The sequence below is a fragment of the Theropithecus gelada genome, chromosome 4 (assembly GCF_003255815.1).
Source record: "Theropithecus gelada isolate Dixy chromosome 4, Tgel_1.0, whole genome shotgun sequence".
Classification (NCBI taxonomy): domain Eukaryota; kingdom Metazoa; phylum Chordata; class Mammalia; order Primates; family Cercopithecidae; genus Theropithecus; species Theropithecus gelada.
In genome coordinates, this window is record NC_037671.1 from 107456848 (window position 1) to 107474344 (window position 17497).

The 17497-nt window shown below is 48.2% G+C and overlaps 1 protein-coding gene and 1 pseudogene across 1 annotated transcript in view; one reads left to right on the forward strand and one right to left on the reverse strand.

Annotated features, from left to right (window-relative positions):
* The window catches only part of TMEM181 (transmembrane protein 181), a 107147-nt gene that overhangs the window by 9309 nt on the left and 80341 nt on the right, over window positions 1-17497 (reverse strand). Inside the window, 3 exon segments of the mRNA XM_025382181.1 lie at window positions 1591-1642; window positions 2143-2245; window positions 4093-4150. Coding sequence (XP_025237966.1) covers window positions 1591-1642; window positions 2143-2245; window positions 4093-4150 — 213 coding nt within the window.
* On the forward strand, window positions 6268-16745 carry LOC112622132 (annotated as a pseudogene).

Sequence of the window (17497 nt, forward strand, 5' to 3'; positions counted from 1 at the left end):
GTGTGGGTGGGGGTATGTGAGGGTGTGACGGGATGTGTGAGGGTGAGTGAGGGTGTGAGAGGGTGTGAGGGGGTGTGTGAGGGTATGAGGGAGTGTGTGAAGGGATGTGTGAGGGTGTGTGTGAGACGGGATGTGTGAGGGTGTGTGAGGGAGTGTGTGAGGGTGCCTGTGAGAGGGTGTGAGATGTGGGGGTGTGTATGAGGGTGAGAGAGGGTGTGTGGGTGGGGTTATGTGAGGGTGTGACGGGATGTGTGAGGGTGGGTGTGAGGGTGAGGGTATGAGGGTGTGAGGGGGTGAGGCTGTGAGGGGGTGTGTGAGGGTGTGAGGGGATGTGTAAGGATGTGTGTGAGGTGTGAGGGTGTGAGTGTGGGTGTGAGAGTGAGGTTGGGTGTGAGGGTGTGAGTGTGAGGGGGTGTGGGTGTGAGGGTGTGAGTGAGGCTGTGAGGGTGTGAGTGAGGCTGTGAGGGTGTCAGAATGAGGGTATGCATGAAGGTGAGAATGAGGGTGTGGGGTGAGTCAGTTGTGAGTGAAGGCGTGAGTGAGGTTGTGTGAGTAAGCCTGTATGTGAGGTTGTATGGCCGTGTGTCTGAGACGTCAGAGAGGACAGCATGCACACGTAGCCCTGAACAGAGACTAATAAACACACATGCCGCATTATTCTGAGTGAATTCTGATGCTGAATGAAATTTGAGTTCAAGTCTGAGCTGAGTTCACACTCCCAGTGGTGGTGGACGGCCCTGGATACCTATCTCAGTCCTTGCCCTCCACAAGGTAGGGACCCCCAGAGCCCACCTGGAAAGCTTGGACAAGGGCCGACCTCCCAAAGGCCGCTTGTCACTCCCATAAAAGAGAAGAGCCGACATCTACTTATTTGCCATCCAAACAACCTAAAAAAGAAAGCAGCAGCTAGATTTTTCCGTCCTCTGGATTCTGATTTTAGGAGAAAGAGACAAACCATAAACCACCAAGCAATTATCTGGAATCTATTCAAAGAAACAACTTCCCAGCCTGCTCTGTTACTCTACCAACTGGCCAGCACTGGTCCCCAGGGAGGTCTGGGGCGCTCAGGCCAGGCCAAGCCTGCCCCGAGAGACCTCAGGCTGACCCCACTCCCTGACACAACAGGACCAAGCCTGCCTCACCTTCCATCTCCCCCAACGGTGGCAACAGAGCATGCTGCTCAAGAGTGTTTGCTGTCCTAACTCATGCTTAGAGTCCTGTCCTTGGGACACCCCAAGGATCCCAAGGTCCCCAGTGCCCTCACGTCCGTCTTGTGATTTTCCAACCGTCCAGCAGGTGACTGTGAACACGGCACAGGTGGCAGGTGGCACAGCTAGAACAGAACACGCCCAGCACGGGGCGAGTGTGCGAGTGAACGTGCTCCAGTCCCCCGCCACTTACAACAAACACATGCTCTCCAGGCTGATGGCTGCTCTCAGCTGCCCACCCTTGGTGGGAGGCCCTCTAACCTCATGAGTCAACTGGGCTAGAAGTACCCTGAAATCTACCCCACAAAAGGAGGGAACAGATATTCCTGACAGTAAAAGAAAAATTCCGTTTTGCTCTTTTCAAGAAATAAGGTCTTCTTACCTAATGACAAGTACTACAAAAGTCAACGCGGTCAAAAATTTTAACCTGAGATCTGAAAAAGAAAGAAATTCTCATTAACAACCCTGGATGTAAATTCCACTCTCATTTGATTTTGAAAAACATAAAACAAAAATGAAGCAAAGCTCTTTGGACAAATGCTCCTCCCTCCAGACATGGCCGGAGTCACCTGCAGCCCAAGAGAATGTTAGTCCCTTCCCAGGGCCAGGGTGGTGTCCAGGGAGGCCACAGCCACCATCCTCTGGTGGGACGGGTTCAGGGAAGGATCCCCCAAGCTCAGGGTGACTCGCTCTGCTCTGCAGGGTGCAGTACTGCAGGACCCAGGCTGCTCTGAAGGCCCCAAATGCCAGACTAACCTGTTAGGTCTGTTGTGCCTCCCGGAGACCATGTACCCTGGTCCCCAGTCTGTGGGATGGACCAGTCCCTGGGCTCTCAAGGAAGGCCCCTGGCTTAGGAGACTCCAACCACTTCTTCTCCCACCCGAGTCACTCCCAAGCCACCCCTGCACCGACTGATTCTGAAAGGGGCACTTACCTACATAAGGCATGTGACGTAGCTCGGAACACGCCCGCACTATCAAGAACAAGAGGTACAGGACGTACACCGCTGCCACCACCATGAAGAAGACCTTCATTCCCTAGGAGGGCGCAAGGCAGCACTGGAGTCAGAACAGGGCCTCTGCAACCTTCTCCCCGCACCACCACAGGCAGCAAAGCCACAGGTTTTTAGAAGGGACTTAAATCCCGAACGTCCCTCCAGGAAGCAGAACAACGGCTCCCACCCGGGACCATCCGCTCAGTCCCACTGCGAGCACATGCAGCTCCCGAGGTGGACGACACCCCAGGCCTTGCAAATCAGCAGGGCAGAGCCCAAACTCCTCCCACCACACACCTGTCCAGGCACAGTGGGTGCTCAGACCGCGGCGGCCACTATCTGTCTCTCTCGCCCCTGGGGGTGAAGGGCTGGCTCCCCACCCTTCCCCTGCATGTGGGAAGGTGGCACATATCCAAGAAAGGACCCAGACTAGGCCCTGAGAATCCACGCACCGTCTCAACCATCAACCATTCCGGACCTCTCTTTTCTTATCTGTGACATGAGGGGCTTGAATTAGATGCTCTACAGGACCTAAGGTCTAAAAGTGCACAATTCTGTAATGTTACAGCAAGACAAAGCCCTTTTCTGAAGACAGAGTTGTAATGGGGAGGGCAAGCCCGTGGGTTCTGACAAGGACAAAGCTGTGGCGTGGACAGTATCTTTGGACGCAGTCCCCGCTCCTCAATGACTCCGGCCCACGCCATCCCCCCAGCCCTTTCCTGTCCTCTCAGCACCAGAGCTCCCCTCCTACGGTCAAGGCTCAGAACACAGGACAGCACAGCAGGAATCGGGATCATTTTTCTCGAGAGCACCTGAGTGACTTGAGCTGGGACCTTATGTAAAGCAAAGGGACTGGACTAGACCAGCAGGTTTAGCACTGAGAAGGCTCTGTTCTCCAGTGTCTCCTTCAGCAACAGACGTGGGCCCTGGGGTCTGTTCTGGAGCCCACAGACCTGGTGTTCCCCGACACCTGACTGGGAAGGGAAGAGCAGCCGACCAGAACCACAGTGACGGGGCTTCAGCTGTGTCCTTCCAGGGGCTGCCACTGTGTCAGCCACAAACCAAAGACTGGAAGTAAAAACATTTTTTTAAAGAGCTTTTCTAGGCCGGGCGCGGTGGCTCAAGCCTGTAATCCTAGCACTTTGGGAGGCCAAGACGGGCGGATCACGAGGTCAGGAGATTGAGACCATCCTGGCTAACACGGTGAAACCCCGTCTCTACTAAAAAAATACAAAAAACTAGCTGGGCGAGGTGGCGGGCGACTGTAGTCCCAGCTACTCAGGAGGCTGATCCAGGAGAATGGCGTAAACCCGGGAGGCGGAGCTTGCAGTGAGCTGAGATCCAGCCACTGAACTCCAGCCTGGGCGACAGAGCGAGACTCCGTCTCAAAAAAAAAAAAACAACAAAAACAAAACAACAACAAAAAAAGAGCTTTTCTGCTGGGTACAGTGGCTTATGCCTATAATCCCAGCACTTTGGGAGGCCAAAATGGGTAAATCACTTGAGGTCAGGAGTTGGGAGACCAGTCTGGCCAATATGGTGAAACCCTATCTCTACTAAAAATACAGAAACTAGCCAGGTGTCGTGGTGCACGCCCATCATCCCAGTTCCTGAGAAGGCTGAGGCAGAAGAATCACTTGAACCCAGGAGGCAGAGGCTGCAGTGAGCTAAGATCGCACCACTGCACTCCAGCCTGGGTGACAAGAGCAAGACTCCATCCCCCCAAAAAAAAGAAAAAAATGTTTCCCCAAATCTTCCACCCTTGAACTTTCTATGCAGTCCTTCCCAAGTAGTCAGCAGGCTCAACATAACAATTTAAGTCACAAATTTCAGTAATTTTATAAAACAGCATTAAGAAGAAAAATTGCAGGCTTCATGAACAATCCTTACCTGGAAATTCCCGGTGTCAACTCGGTACTGGTACATTGGATCATGTAATTCGTTAACTCTGAAAATTGACATTGTAAATAACTGCAGATTAATAACTACCTTTTTATTTTACATTTTTTCTCACTGACTTTCTGGTTTTTGTACTTACTAATATAAACTACTTTCTACCAATAGTGAACTATTTTTACAAAGCAATCCTAAATTTATGAGAAATCCTCAATTTCGTATTTCACATGGAAAAAGCATACAGTCCTACCAAATGTCCACAGGTATCAGTGTTGGAAAGTTGTAGTATGTTTTATTACACAAAGCCCTATACTATTTCTCTTACAGTTTTAAGAGCTGTTTTTCCAGTCACCTTTTTAATGGCACGAGTACTAAAAAACAGACAAGTAGGCCGGGCGCGGTGGCTCAAGCCTGTAATCCCAGCACTTTGGGAGGCCGAGATGGGCAGATCACGAGGTCAGGAGATCGAGACCATCCTGGCTAACACGGTGAAACCCCGTCTCTACTAAGAAATACAAAAAATAGCCGGGCGAGGTGGCGGGCGCCTGTAGTCCCAGCTACTCGGGAGGCTGAGCTTGCAGTGAGCTGAGATCCGGCCACTGCACTCCAGCCTGGGCTACAGAGTGAGACTCCGTCTCAAAAAAAAAAAAAAAAAATTGACAAGTAAACAAAGAAAGCAATAAAAGCAAATAGAAACTTCCATGAGATTAATTTTCAAAATGAAAATGAGTGGCTGAGACGACCGGGAATTGGGGACAGGGGACTGGAGCAGACGGGGTGACTCGCTTGCGTCACTGTGGCATGAAACTAGGCATGCTGGGCTCCGAAGTCATACCCGGAAACGGAACTACTCCGTCAAAGTCCTGTTCATGTGAACCAGGCTGCTACCACACTAGGCTTCCGCTGTGGGGCCGTTTTACAGGACAAAAGCACTCACAAAGATCCAGCGTGGGAGCGGGCACAGGGCTTGAAAGTGTGTGGACGCAGCAGAGCATCGGTGGACAGTGGAGAGCCAGGAGCCACCTAAGATTCACTCCTACAACAATGGCTTCTCTCTCCAAGGGTGAAATCAAAAAGGACATGGTCTTTTTCATTTTCCATCTTAGACCAGTACAATTGTGGATTCTCCGTAAGTCATTTAAGCAGAAACAAATATGTCAGTTCAAGCCACACAGCTGTCTGCAGTTTCGGTTAATGAAGATCAACTGCAGTCAGAAAACGTTAAATGGAACATTCCAGAAAAGGGCATTTCCTAAGTTTTAAATTGCATGCCAATCTGACAGCACGATGACATCTTGCACCATCTACCCAGGGACGGGCGCCACCCCTTTGTCCCGTGTACCCTGGGGCTGCAAATGCGGCTCACCTGTCAGCCACATCATCTGCTCCTGACACACAACCACCGACACTGTCGCGGCTGTGTGACCCTCCCGACACATCACAGGAAGCTCAGGAGCAGCCCAGCCCTATGTCACGATGCCTACACCATTCCCCTCACCTATCCCACACACTGGGACTGGGCCATCTCACATCATCACCAGAAGAATACAGGCTATTTTGAAAGAGAGACAGCAGGTCACACAACTTTTATTATAACATATTGTTACAGTTTTTCTATTTGATTACTTATTATCAGCCTAACATATAATCTTTATCATAGGTATGTATGTATACGGAAAAACATACCAGAGGGCGGGCACTGGGGAGGTCAGAGTGGTCTCATCTTGGGCAGAGGTCGGGCCGGGCAGAACAGTGTGGGTGGCCCAACGGGGCAGGCATGGCGGGTGTCTGGGCCTCGGCAGCCAGGTGGGCTGTCTGGAGGCGGCCTTGAGGGGTGCGGCTGGCTCTGAGGGGCGCTTGGGCCCCTTCCAGCCCAGGGCAGCTGGGTGAGCTGCAGGAGCCCATGGGTCAGCAGCCATGTGTGAACCTTAAAGCCCCTTGCGGTCTTCTGAAGTGCTTTGACAGCTCTGGGCTTTGTACTGCAAAGTAATCAAAGCGCTTTGTAGCCCCAGAGCAGTTAGGCATCTCTAAGCAGCCTGCACAGACAGAAGCGTCTGGTGATTTCGGAAGCACACTGAGCTCGGAAGCCACACCGAAGCCTTTCGTAAGTATCGGAGCATTCTGACTTCTCCAAAGCACTTTGGCATCTCTGAAACTGTGAGAACTGTGATGGGCAGTGGGAAGGAGGAGGAAGGGGGTCCATGGTGCTGGATTGGCACGAGGTCAAGTACCACGCAGCAGCATGCGGGAAGGTGTCCTGGCAAGCGCAGCTGCCTCTGGGAGCCCGGTGATGTGGCCCCTCAGCCGGTCAGTTCAGAGCTCTGTGTTGCGTTCAGGACGGGCTGGCAGCCCCAAGCGCCTGAAAGCCCAGGAAGAGGATCATGTGGCTTGCTTCGCCGAGATTCTCCTGGGGCTCATCCCATCACAGAAGTCACTCCTCCTCCTTGACAGAGCAGGAGCACCATCATCTTGGACAAACACCGCCACTTTCAGTTCCAGCTCCCTTTCTAACCTCACGTATTTCAAGGAAATCACTTCTAACAACAAGCAGCCAGAAAAGAGCAGATAGTAAAACACAGATAACACAGCTGGGCACAGAGTAAGGGGGGAAAGTCTCTTGGGTAACCACCAAACTTCACAGTCATACCATGGGCCCCAGTAAAACAGTGGGCCCTAATAAGCACATTCCTTTCCCTTTAGGTGCACTACAGGCAAACACAGGCAAGCTAAAGCAGACTCGGTGGGTATGCCTGCAGCTGCAGGAAGATGTATGGGAACAGACACAAAACTCTCCCTCCCAGATAAGCAAGACAGACAGACACAGAAACATTTCGAGCCTCTGATAGGCTCTCCCACCCTGAACCCTTAAATACACTAAGCCTGTAAGAGACAGCACCTCCGACCTAACTCGGCCACAAGGCCCTCTCAGGTTTATTGTCCAAAATAAACCTGTTTTTGACTGTTGAGTCGCTTTTCGTGTTTCTTTCCTCTTTAACGCTTACATTTGGTGCTGAAACCCAGGACGGATGTTGGGGGCAGAGGCTCTCCTGCAACCCAGGAAGCAGTGGGCAGCGACAGCTCGTCCTGAGTTAACTCCTGGATCCTGAGAGTCTCTGGCCACACACCCCGTCTCTTCTGTTGCTTCATTTTTTGAGTGATTTGTGTGAGGAGGACAACTAATCGGAAGGGGACTGCGAGGCTTGGGCCGGGGCTACTCCCCAGTGGGCTCTCAAAACCCTCAGGTCTCAGGAATCCACCTCCAACCGCCGGCAATGGGTTATTTCGCTCCCTAACCCTTGCTCCCTCTTCCTCCCTCTTCTTTCTCTCTCCCTCTCTCTCTTCCTCGCGCACTCCAGTTCGGGAGGCCCTTTGCTGATTCCAACAGGAACATCCAACATCAGACACTAATTCAGCTGGCTGGTAAGATCTGCCTTCTCCTGGCTTTCTTGCGGTACCTGAGAAAGTTCGGCCTGCCGTCCTGGTCCTCAGAGGACCAGTGGGACTAAGTTAGAGGACATCTTGGGGACACCCAGTTTCTTCTCAGCTTAACTGTTCTCTTTGGAAAGAAGATTCCAGGTCTGTTTTGTCTGGGGATACCTAATAAAAATAGACCCACTCGGCCTCCTCTCACCAGTCCACATGGTGCCAAACCATCCACATTCCCACGTCTCCCCTCTGGGCTGTCTCCTTCACAATCTCGCCAAACTTGGCTCACAGGGAAGCCTAAAGCCAAAGTGTTTAGCTTTTACTGCAACACGGCCTGGACCCAATACAAATGAGATAGTAACAGCCGATCGCCTGAAAACGGCACCCTTTAACTTTCAGATTCTCAGGGACCTCGACAATTTTATCACCAGGAATGGCAAATGGCAAGAGATTCCCTATATTCAGGCTTTCTTCTACCCTCCCTATGTCAAGCTTGCACCCTGCATGACATCCTTTTTTTTTTTTTTTTTTTTTTTTGGGCGGGGTCTCCCTCTGTCATCAGGCTGGAGTGCAGTGGCGCAATCTTGGCTCACTGCAACCTGTGCCTCCCAGGTTGAAGCGATTCTCCTGCCTCAGCCTCCCAAGTAGCTGGGACTACAGGCGTCCGCCACCACACCCGGCTAATTTTTTGTATTTTGTACAGACAGCATTTCACCATGTTGGCCAGGATCGTCTCAATCTCCTGACCTCATGATCGGCCTGCCTTGGCCTCCCAAACTGCTGGGATTACATGCGTTAGCCACCGTGCCCAGCTGACATCCTTCTCTTTAAAAACAAAACAAAACAAAACAAAATGAAAAACCCTCCCCAGGTCTCTCCTTCCTCCAAAACCCCTTTTGACCTTGCATGTGAACCCCCTCCACACTCAACCCTCTGCATTCTGTTCCTTGCCCATCTGAACCCCCTGCCCCTACTGCCCCAAAGTCTTTAGCCCCAAACCCTGCCCCTCCTCATTTAATTTTAAAATTAAATTGGACAGCTTAAGCAAATTTTAAAAAGATTGTAAAAATTAATCCTGTAAAGAAAACTGTGTGTAAACATATTTATTAAATTCAAAAGGGTATTATATGGATTTTTTTTCTATAATTACTAAAATAAAAGCACAAGGTTTTCTTAAAATGCCCAATCTACTCTTTAGCAAAACTTGTCAAGGGTCATAACAGGTTAGTAAAAACCTCACTTCATGGTCAAATTGGTTAAAATTAAATAGGATTGCTGGTTCATTCCAAGATGGCCGAATAGGAACAGGTCCAGTCTACAGCTGCCAGCGTGAGCGAACCAGAAGATGGGTGATTTCTGCATTTCCAACTGAGGTACCAGGTTCAACTCACTGGGACTTGTTGGAAAGTGGATGCAGCCCACGGAGTGTGAGCCGAAGCAAGGCGGGCCATCACCTCACCCGAGAAGTGCAAGGGGTTGGGGAATTTCATTTCCTAGCCAAGGGAAGCTGTGACAGAAGGTACCTGGAAAATTGGGAAACTCCCACCCTAATACTGTACTTTCCCAATGGTCTTATAGCAAACAGCACACAAGGAGATTATATCCCGTGCCTGGCTCGGCAGGTCCCACGCCCACAGAGCCTTGCTCACTGCTAGCGCAACAGTCCGAGATGGAACTGCGAGGCAGCAGCAAGGCTGGGGTAGGGATGTCTGCCATTGCTGAAGCTTAAGTCAGTAAACAAAGCAGGTGGGAAGCTCGAACTGGGTGGAGTCCACACCTCAGCTCAATGAGGCCTGCCTGCGCCTCTGTAGACTCCACCTCTGGGGGCAGGGCATAGCTGAACAAAAGGCAGCAGAAACTTCTGCAGACTTAAACGTCCCTGTCTGACAGCTCTGAAGAAAGCAGTGGTTCTCCTAGCACGGAATCTGAGACATAAGAATGGACAAACTGCCTCCTCAAGTGGGTCCCTGACCCCTGAGTAGCCTAACTGGGAGAATTTCCCAATAGGGGCCGACTGACACCTCATACAGCCGGGTGCCCCTCTGAGATGAAGCTTCCAGAGGAAGGATCAGGCAGCAACATTTGCTGTTCTACAATATTTGCTGTTCTGCAGCCTCCGCTGGTGATACCCAGGCAAACAGGGTCTGGAGTGGACCTCCAGCAAACCCCAACAGACCTGCAGCTGAGGGTCCTAACTGTTAGAAGGAAAACTAAAAACAGAAAAGAATAGCATCAACATCAACAAAAAGGACATCCACACCAAAACCCCATCTGTATATCACCATCATCAAAGACCAAAGGTAGATAAAACCACAAAGATGGGGAAACCAGAGTAGAAAAGCTGAAAATTCTAAAAACCAGAGCGCCTCTTCTCCTCCAAAGGATCACGGCTCCTCACCAGCAATGGAACAAAGCTGGACGGAGAATGACTTTGACAAGTTGACAGAAGTAGACTTCAGAAGATCAGTAATAACAAACTTCTCCAAGCTAAAGGAGGATGTTCAAACCCATTGCAAAGAAGCTAAAAACCTTGGGAAAAAAAACAAATGGCTAACTAGAATAAACAGTGCAGTGAAGACCTTAAATGACGTGATGGAGCTGAAAACCATGGCATGAGAACTACATGATGCATGCACAAGCTTCAGTAGCTGATTCAATCAAGTGGAAGAAAGAGTATCAGTGATTGAAGATCAAATGAATGAAATGAAGCAAGAAGAGAAGTTCAGAGAAAAAAGAGTAAAAAGAAATGAACAAAGCCTCCAATAAATATGGGACTCTGTGAAAAGACCAAATCTATGTTTGATTGGTGTAGTGAAAGTGAGGGGGAGAATGGAACCAAGTTGGAAAACACTCTTCAGGATATTATCCAGGAGAACTTCCCCAACCTAGCAAGGCAGGCCAACATTCAAATTCAGGAAATACAGAGACCACCACAAAGATACTCCTCGAGAAGAGGAACCCCAAGACACATAATTGTCAGATTCACTAAGGCTGAAATGAAGGAAAAAATGTTAAGGGCAGCCAGAGTGCAAGGACGGGTTACCCACAAAGAGAAGATCATCAGACTAACAGCAGATCTCTCCGCAGAAACTCTACAAGCCAGAGGAGAGTGGGGGCCAACATTCAACATTCTTAAAGAAAATAATTTTCAACCGAGAATTTCATATCCAGCCAAACTAAGTTTCATAAGTGAAGGAGAAATAAAATCCTTTGCAGACAGCAAATGCTGAGAGATTTTGTCACCATCAGGCCTGGCTTACAAGAGCTCCTAAAGGAAGCACTAACCAAAAGAAAAAACTGGTACCAGCCACTGCAAAAACATGCCAAATTGTAAAGACCATCAACACTAGGAAGAAACAGCATCAACTAACAAGCAAAATAACCAGCTAACATCATAATGACAGGATCAGATTCACACATAACAATATTAACCTTAAACGTAAATGGGCTAAATGCCCCAATTAAAAGACACAGACTAGCAAATTGGATAAAGAATCAAGACTCATCAGTGTGCTGTATTCAGGAGACCCATCTCACATGCAGAGACACAGATAGGCTCAAAATAAAGGGATGGAGGAAGATCTACCAAGCAAACAGAAAACAAAAAAAAGCAGGGGTTGCAATCCTAGTCTCTGACAAAACAGACTTTAAACCAACAAAGATCAAAAGGGACAAAGGGCATTACATAATGGTAAAGGGATCAATGCAACAAGAAGAGCTAACTATCCTAAATATATATGCACCCAGTACAGGAGCACCCAGATTCATAAAGCAAGTCCTTAGAGACCTACAAAGAGACTTAGACTCCCACAGAATAATAATGGGAGACTTTAACACCCCACTGTCAACATTAGATCAATGAGATAGAAAGTTAACAAGGATATCCAGGAGTTGAACGCTGGTCAGCTCTGCACTAAGTGGACCTAATAGACATCTACAGAACTCTCCACCCCAAATCAATGGAATATACATTCTTCTCAGCACCACGTCACACTTATTCCAAAATTGACCACATAGTTGGAAGTAAAGCACTCCTCAGCAAATTTAAAAGAACAGAAATCATAACAAACTGTCTCTCAGACCACAGCCCAATCAAATTAGAACTCAGGATTAAGAAACTCACTCAAAACCAAACAACTACATGGAAACTGAACAACCTACTCCTGAATGACTACTGGGTGCATAACGAAATGAAGGCAGAAATAAAGATGTTCTTTGAAACCAATGAGAACAAAGACACAACATACCACCCTCTCTGGGACACATTTGAAGCAGTGTGTAGAGGGAAATTTATAGCACTAAATGCCCACAAGAGAAAGCAGGAAAAGATCTAAAATTGACACCCTAACATCACAATTAAAAGAACTAGAGAAGCAAGAGCAAACAAATTCAAAAGCTAGCAGAAGGCAAGAAATAATTAAGATCAGAGCAGAACTGAAGGAGACTGAGAGACAAAAAACCCTTCAAAAAAAAAAAAAAAAAAAAAAAATCAATGAATCCAGGAGCTGGTTTTTTGACAAGATCAACAAAACAGACCGCTAGCAAGACTAATAGAGAAGAATCATATAGACGCAATAAAAAATAAAGGGGATATCACCACCAACCCCACAGAAATACAAACTACCATCAGAGAATACTATGAACATCTCTACGCAAATAAACTAGAAAATCTAGAAGAAATGGATAAATTCCTGGACATATACACCCTCCCAAGACGAAACCAGGAAGAAGCTGAATCCCTGAATAGACCAATAACAGGCTCTGATTTGAGGCAATAATTAATAGCCTACCAACCAAGAAAGTCCAGGACCCGACGGATTCACAGCCAAATTCTACCAGAGGTACAGAGAGGAACTGGTAGCATTATTTCTGAAACTATTCCAATCAACAGAAACTAAGTATACTCCTGTAGGTAGGATTTTAAAATGTTTGTTTCTCTCTGCCTAGTTCCTCTAGAATTTGAAAACTACTTATAAGTATTCTCAAACTACAACAATATAGTTGTTTGCATCAGTGCAATAAGACTCTATTTTCTTGTGTAACAGAACACAATTGGAGAAACTGGTCATTTTGCCAAGGCTTTGACTGGAATGGTGTGCTCTCCTTTAAGGAATCGAACTTGACTTAGGTAGCCAAGAAAGCCCCTGGAAACTGGCCTCATATTTTGGGTACACAGTCCCTGTACTGGGTTTCTGACCTGTGCTAAAGCAAAGCATGTCACTTTCTGACAGGCCAGGAACCCCAAGTTATCTTGAAACCTCAAGAGGAAAGGAATTCACCCAACTCACAGGTATTTAATGGTCCAAATCCATGGCTGGGTTTGGCTTTGGAAAGTCTTATCTCGGGTTCCTTCTATGGAAAAAATTTCCATCAAAGCCAATTTAAAAGGCATATATAGCAAATAATTACTCTTGCTGCACTGTATACAAATAATTAAGCCAAGTATAATAAAGCAAACCAGTCCTATCATGATTTGTCTTTTAATAAAAATGGGAAACTGGAGAGAGAAAATTAGGTTTCAAAAACTATAGCACACCTGTTAAATTCTAGTCTTGACTGATGTTTTCCAATTTTTACTGTTTTCTACAGTTTAAATTACATCTGTCACAGGAATCAACTCCTGCATACATCACACTCAAGTCAAAGCCTGAAAAGCTGAGGAAGCAACTCCTAACAGCCCAGAGGAATGTCCTAAATATCAATGTAAAGAAACAAGAAATCTTAACCGAAAATCATAAAAAATAAGTAACTGAGTCAACATTACGCATCTGACTCAGTCTCACTCCTACCTCACCAAATACTTTTTGTCGTTTCTACCACTCCTTTTAAGCCAAATATTAAAGCTTTTTTATGGAAATTATTTACTACGCCACCCTTGCGGGACGCTTTACTTATTTACAGTAGGATCATACGCTAGCACCCTGATGGTGGGATATCAGACAGACAGTCTCAATTACCGTAGCATTTTGCTTTATTACTATCCTCATAGCAGGAATAAGTTACTAACAAAAAATAACACATGGGTCTTTTCATATGTGTGCCTCTGCTTCTCACTGGGAAAATGTGGCTTCTATCTCAACCAATCAGGCCTCCTAAGAGACACTGCTAAAAATCTCAAAGAAAGGGTTAAAAGGCTAAGCGAATACCAAAACCAGCAAATAAATTACTGGTTTGGGAACAAAAATCATTCCACGGGTCATCCCATTCCTGCGCCCTCTCCTAATAATATGCCTAGGACTAATGTTTTTACCCTGCCTAACTAACCTTTTTCAAAGATTCTTAACTGACAGGAGCATGGCTATTTCACAGACAACTACCCCAAACATCTACAGACAGCACCGCTCCTGCAGTCAATCCAAGACCAAAGGACTCTCCACCTCTCCCGCCCAGCAGGAAGTAACCAAAAAGAACACGTCGCCCCTGATCCTTTTATAACTATATGGTCTGGAATGACAGAGCAGGAGCACCATCACCTTGGATAAACGCCACCACTTTCAGTTCCAGCTCCCTTTCTAACTTCATGCATTTCAAGGAAATCACTTCTATCAACAAGCAGCCAGAAAGAGCAGACAGTAGAACACAGATAAGACAGCTGGGCACAGAGGGAGGGGGGAAAGTCTCTTGGGTGACCACCAAACTTCACACTCACGTTTTGGGAGTGTAAATGGGCCCCATAAAAATGGGCCCCGGTAAAAAAGTGGGCCCTAATAAGCACATTCCTTTCCCTTTATATGCGCTCAGACAGACAAGCTAAAACTGGACTAGCGGGTGGGGAGGGGTTCCCTGCAGCTGCAGGAAGATGTATGGGAACGGACACAAAAACTCCCCCTCCCAGATAAGCAAGAGGAAGAGACACAGAAACATTCCAAGTCTGTGATAAGCTCTCCTGCCCTGAACCCTTAAATACTCTTAGTCTATAAGAGACAGTGCCTCTGACCTAACTCGGCCAGAAGGCCCTCTCAGGTTTACTGTCCAAAACAAACCTGTCTTTGACTGTTGAGCCACTTTTCCTGTTTCTTTCCTCTTTCTTTAACTCTTACACTCCTCCCACATTCCTCGGGCACAGGTGTGGGCAGGGCCACCACCAAAGGCTGCCTGATTCCTGATTCAGAGCACTGGGTGGGGGGTCCTTTTGTCAGGGGGAACCCTTCCACATCCTACCAATCCCTCTCTAGAAGAAATAGCTTCTCTAGAAAAGGAAGCCTGCAGTTTTAAGGTTGATTCCAAAGACAGTTGTTGTTAACTCCATGAACTCTGAATTTGCAAAGCTGAGTCAGAAGGTCATGACTGAGAATCCCAACAAGGTCCAGAAAAGCAAGCGGGATAGACTTCGAGATCAGGGCTCCACAATGATCCACCTGAAGGCTAACCAAGACATCCAGGGGAAATCGATGCCGAAAAGGAAGGGAGAGGCTGTCACTAGTGCAAATCCAAGCATAGCAGAGTGTCCCAGCTGTGGAGAAGGACCAGCCAGGAGTGAAGGACCAGTCAGGACTGAGAAGGAACAGCCAGGAGTGTCACACTCACCCCTGCTCAGAAGGATGAAGAGTCAATCCCAGAGGTCAGTGGAGAAGAACAAGACCGTGCCAGAGACAGGCAGCTTCTATGACAGGAGAGTAGTTACAAACTCTCAGGAGAAACCCATCAAGGAGCCCCCTGGGGACCAAAGGACAGTCACTGACAAATGCTCTCCACCCCTAGAGTTTTTGGATGACTCCCATTTAGAAATCCAAAAACATAAAGATAGGGAGGTGGTGATGGGGCACCCCTCTTCAGGAAGCAACTGGTCTGATGTGGAGATCTCCACGGTCAGATTCTCTCAGGAGGAACCCGTCTCGCTGAAACCCTCAGCCATTCCAGAGCCTTCTTTCTTTGCCACTATGTCATGTACCTGCCACATCTGTACAGTAGTACTTGGCGTATGTCAGCTAGTGCACCAGCAGCCCCACGCCTTCCAGCCACCTCTCTGTGGGCAGCAGCAGCAATGACACAGTGCAGGCTGGGAGGAGCAGCCGGAGCGCCTGAGTGATTCTTCCCCCAACTCTGCAATGAGCTCCCACAACAGCTCCTGAGATGTGGAGGCCTCAGAGGACGGCAGCTCCTAGAATTCCCATTCATTTCACTTCTCCAGAAACTTGGGAGGAAAAGAGGTGAAGCAGAAAAAAACATTCCAAGGAGACGCCTCCACGTCCTTGTGGAGGACACGCATCCAGTTCCCTGCCAAAGAGCCACTGGGAGCCAAGCCTAGAACAGGGCTTCATTGATACCCATTGTCACTTGGACACGCTATCTTCCAAGTTGTCTTTCAAAGGGACCTTGACTAAGTTCAGAAGAATTTACAGCAGCTCCTTCACTAAGGAATTTCAGGGTTGCATCTCTGACCTCTGCCATTCTCATACCCTGACAAATTGCCTGTGGGGAGAGCTGTTCAAAGAGGATGTGGTCTGGGGGGCCTTTGGCTGTCATTATCATTTTCCATGCTACTACAGTAAGAGTCAGGAAAGAAATCTTTTACAAGCCTTAAGGCATCCCAAGGCTGTGGCATTTGGAGAAATAAGCTTCGATTATTCCTTCAAGTGCACCATGATTGTCCCAGAACATCACTAGGTATTTGAGACAGCCTGAGCTGGCTGTGTCTCCAGAAAAGCCTTGGTGATCCACTGCCCGCAAGCTGACGAGGATCGGCTGGACACCATGAGAAAATGTGTGTCCTCTGACTACGAGATCCATAGGCATTGCTTCACCGCAGCTACCTGGCCATCGAGCCCCTGCTGAAGTACTTTCCCAATGTCGGTGGGCCTCACGGCGGTCCCGACGTACTCCTCCACCTGGGAAGCCTGGGAAGTGCTGAGGCAGATCCCACTGGAGAAAATCATCGTGGAAACGGATGCTCCCTACTTCCTCCCATGCCAGGTTCCCAAAAGCCTTTGCCAATATGCCCACCTGGGCCTGGCCTTGCATACAGTCCCAGAGATCGCCAAAGTCAAAGATCCAGTCTCCCACACCTTGGCCATTTTGCGTGAGAACACCAGTTGCCTCTACAGTCTTTAAGCAGAGAGGATACAGTCATTGGGAGTCTCCCAGAAAAGGGCAACCAGCCACCTGACATGATATAGGCCGGCCTGAAGTATGTGTCCCAGGGGAAGGATGTGTTTGGAGGGCCGACTGGACACAGAAAACCAGGACAGGATATTTTTCCTCGAAGTGGGTCATGAGGCTTCAGCTTTTGGGTGGGGGTGTGGAATGAGGGGCAAGGGGACTGCCCGTAATAGCACTGGGGTTTTGAGTCCCAGCCAAAATGCTCCAGGGCGGGAGCAAAGAAGAAGTGTGACATGAGGGTACAACGAGTTTGCCAATCCAAATCCTGTTCTCTGCAGCCTGTGCTTTTGAGCAGCCTGTGACTAAAGTCACCCTCCTACTCGTCTAAAAAAAAAAAAAGAAAAACATAGTGTAGGTATACATAGGGTATAAACAGCTATATATATAAGGATCAGTACTATCCAAGACCGCAGGTAGTTACTGGGGATCTGGGAACAAATCCCCCAAAGATAAGGGGGGGGTCTACTGTGTCACCAAGTTAGATACACTGAAAGCTGATTCTTTTCTGGATGAGTTCACAAAACACATTTCGATTCCAGGCCCTTACACCCCCTTTTTTATTCTTTTTTGAGACAAGGTCTCACTCTGTTGCCCAGGCTAGAGTGCAGTAGCGCGATCTCAGCTCATTGCAACCTCTACCTCCCAGGCTCAAGGGATTCCTCCCGCCTCAGCCTCCCAGGAAGCTATGACTACAGGTGTGCACCACCACGACCAGCTAATTTTTGTATTTTTGGTAGAGACAGGGTTTCACCATGTTGCCCAGGCTGGTCTTGAACTTCTGAGCTCCAGTGATTTGCCCACGTCAGCCTCTCAAAGTGCTGAGATTACAGGCGTTAGCCACCACGCCCAGCCTGGCCTTTCCACTTTTGTCAAA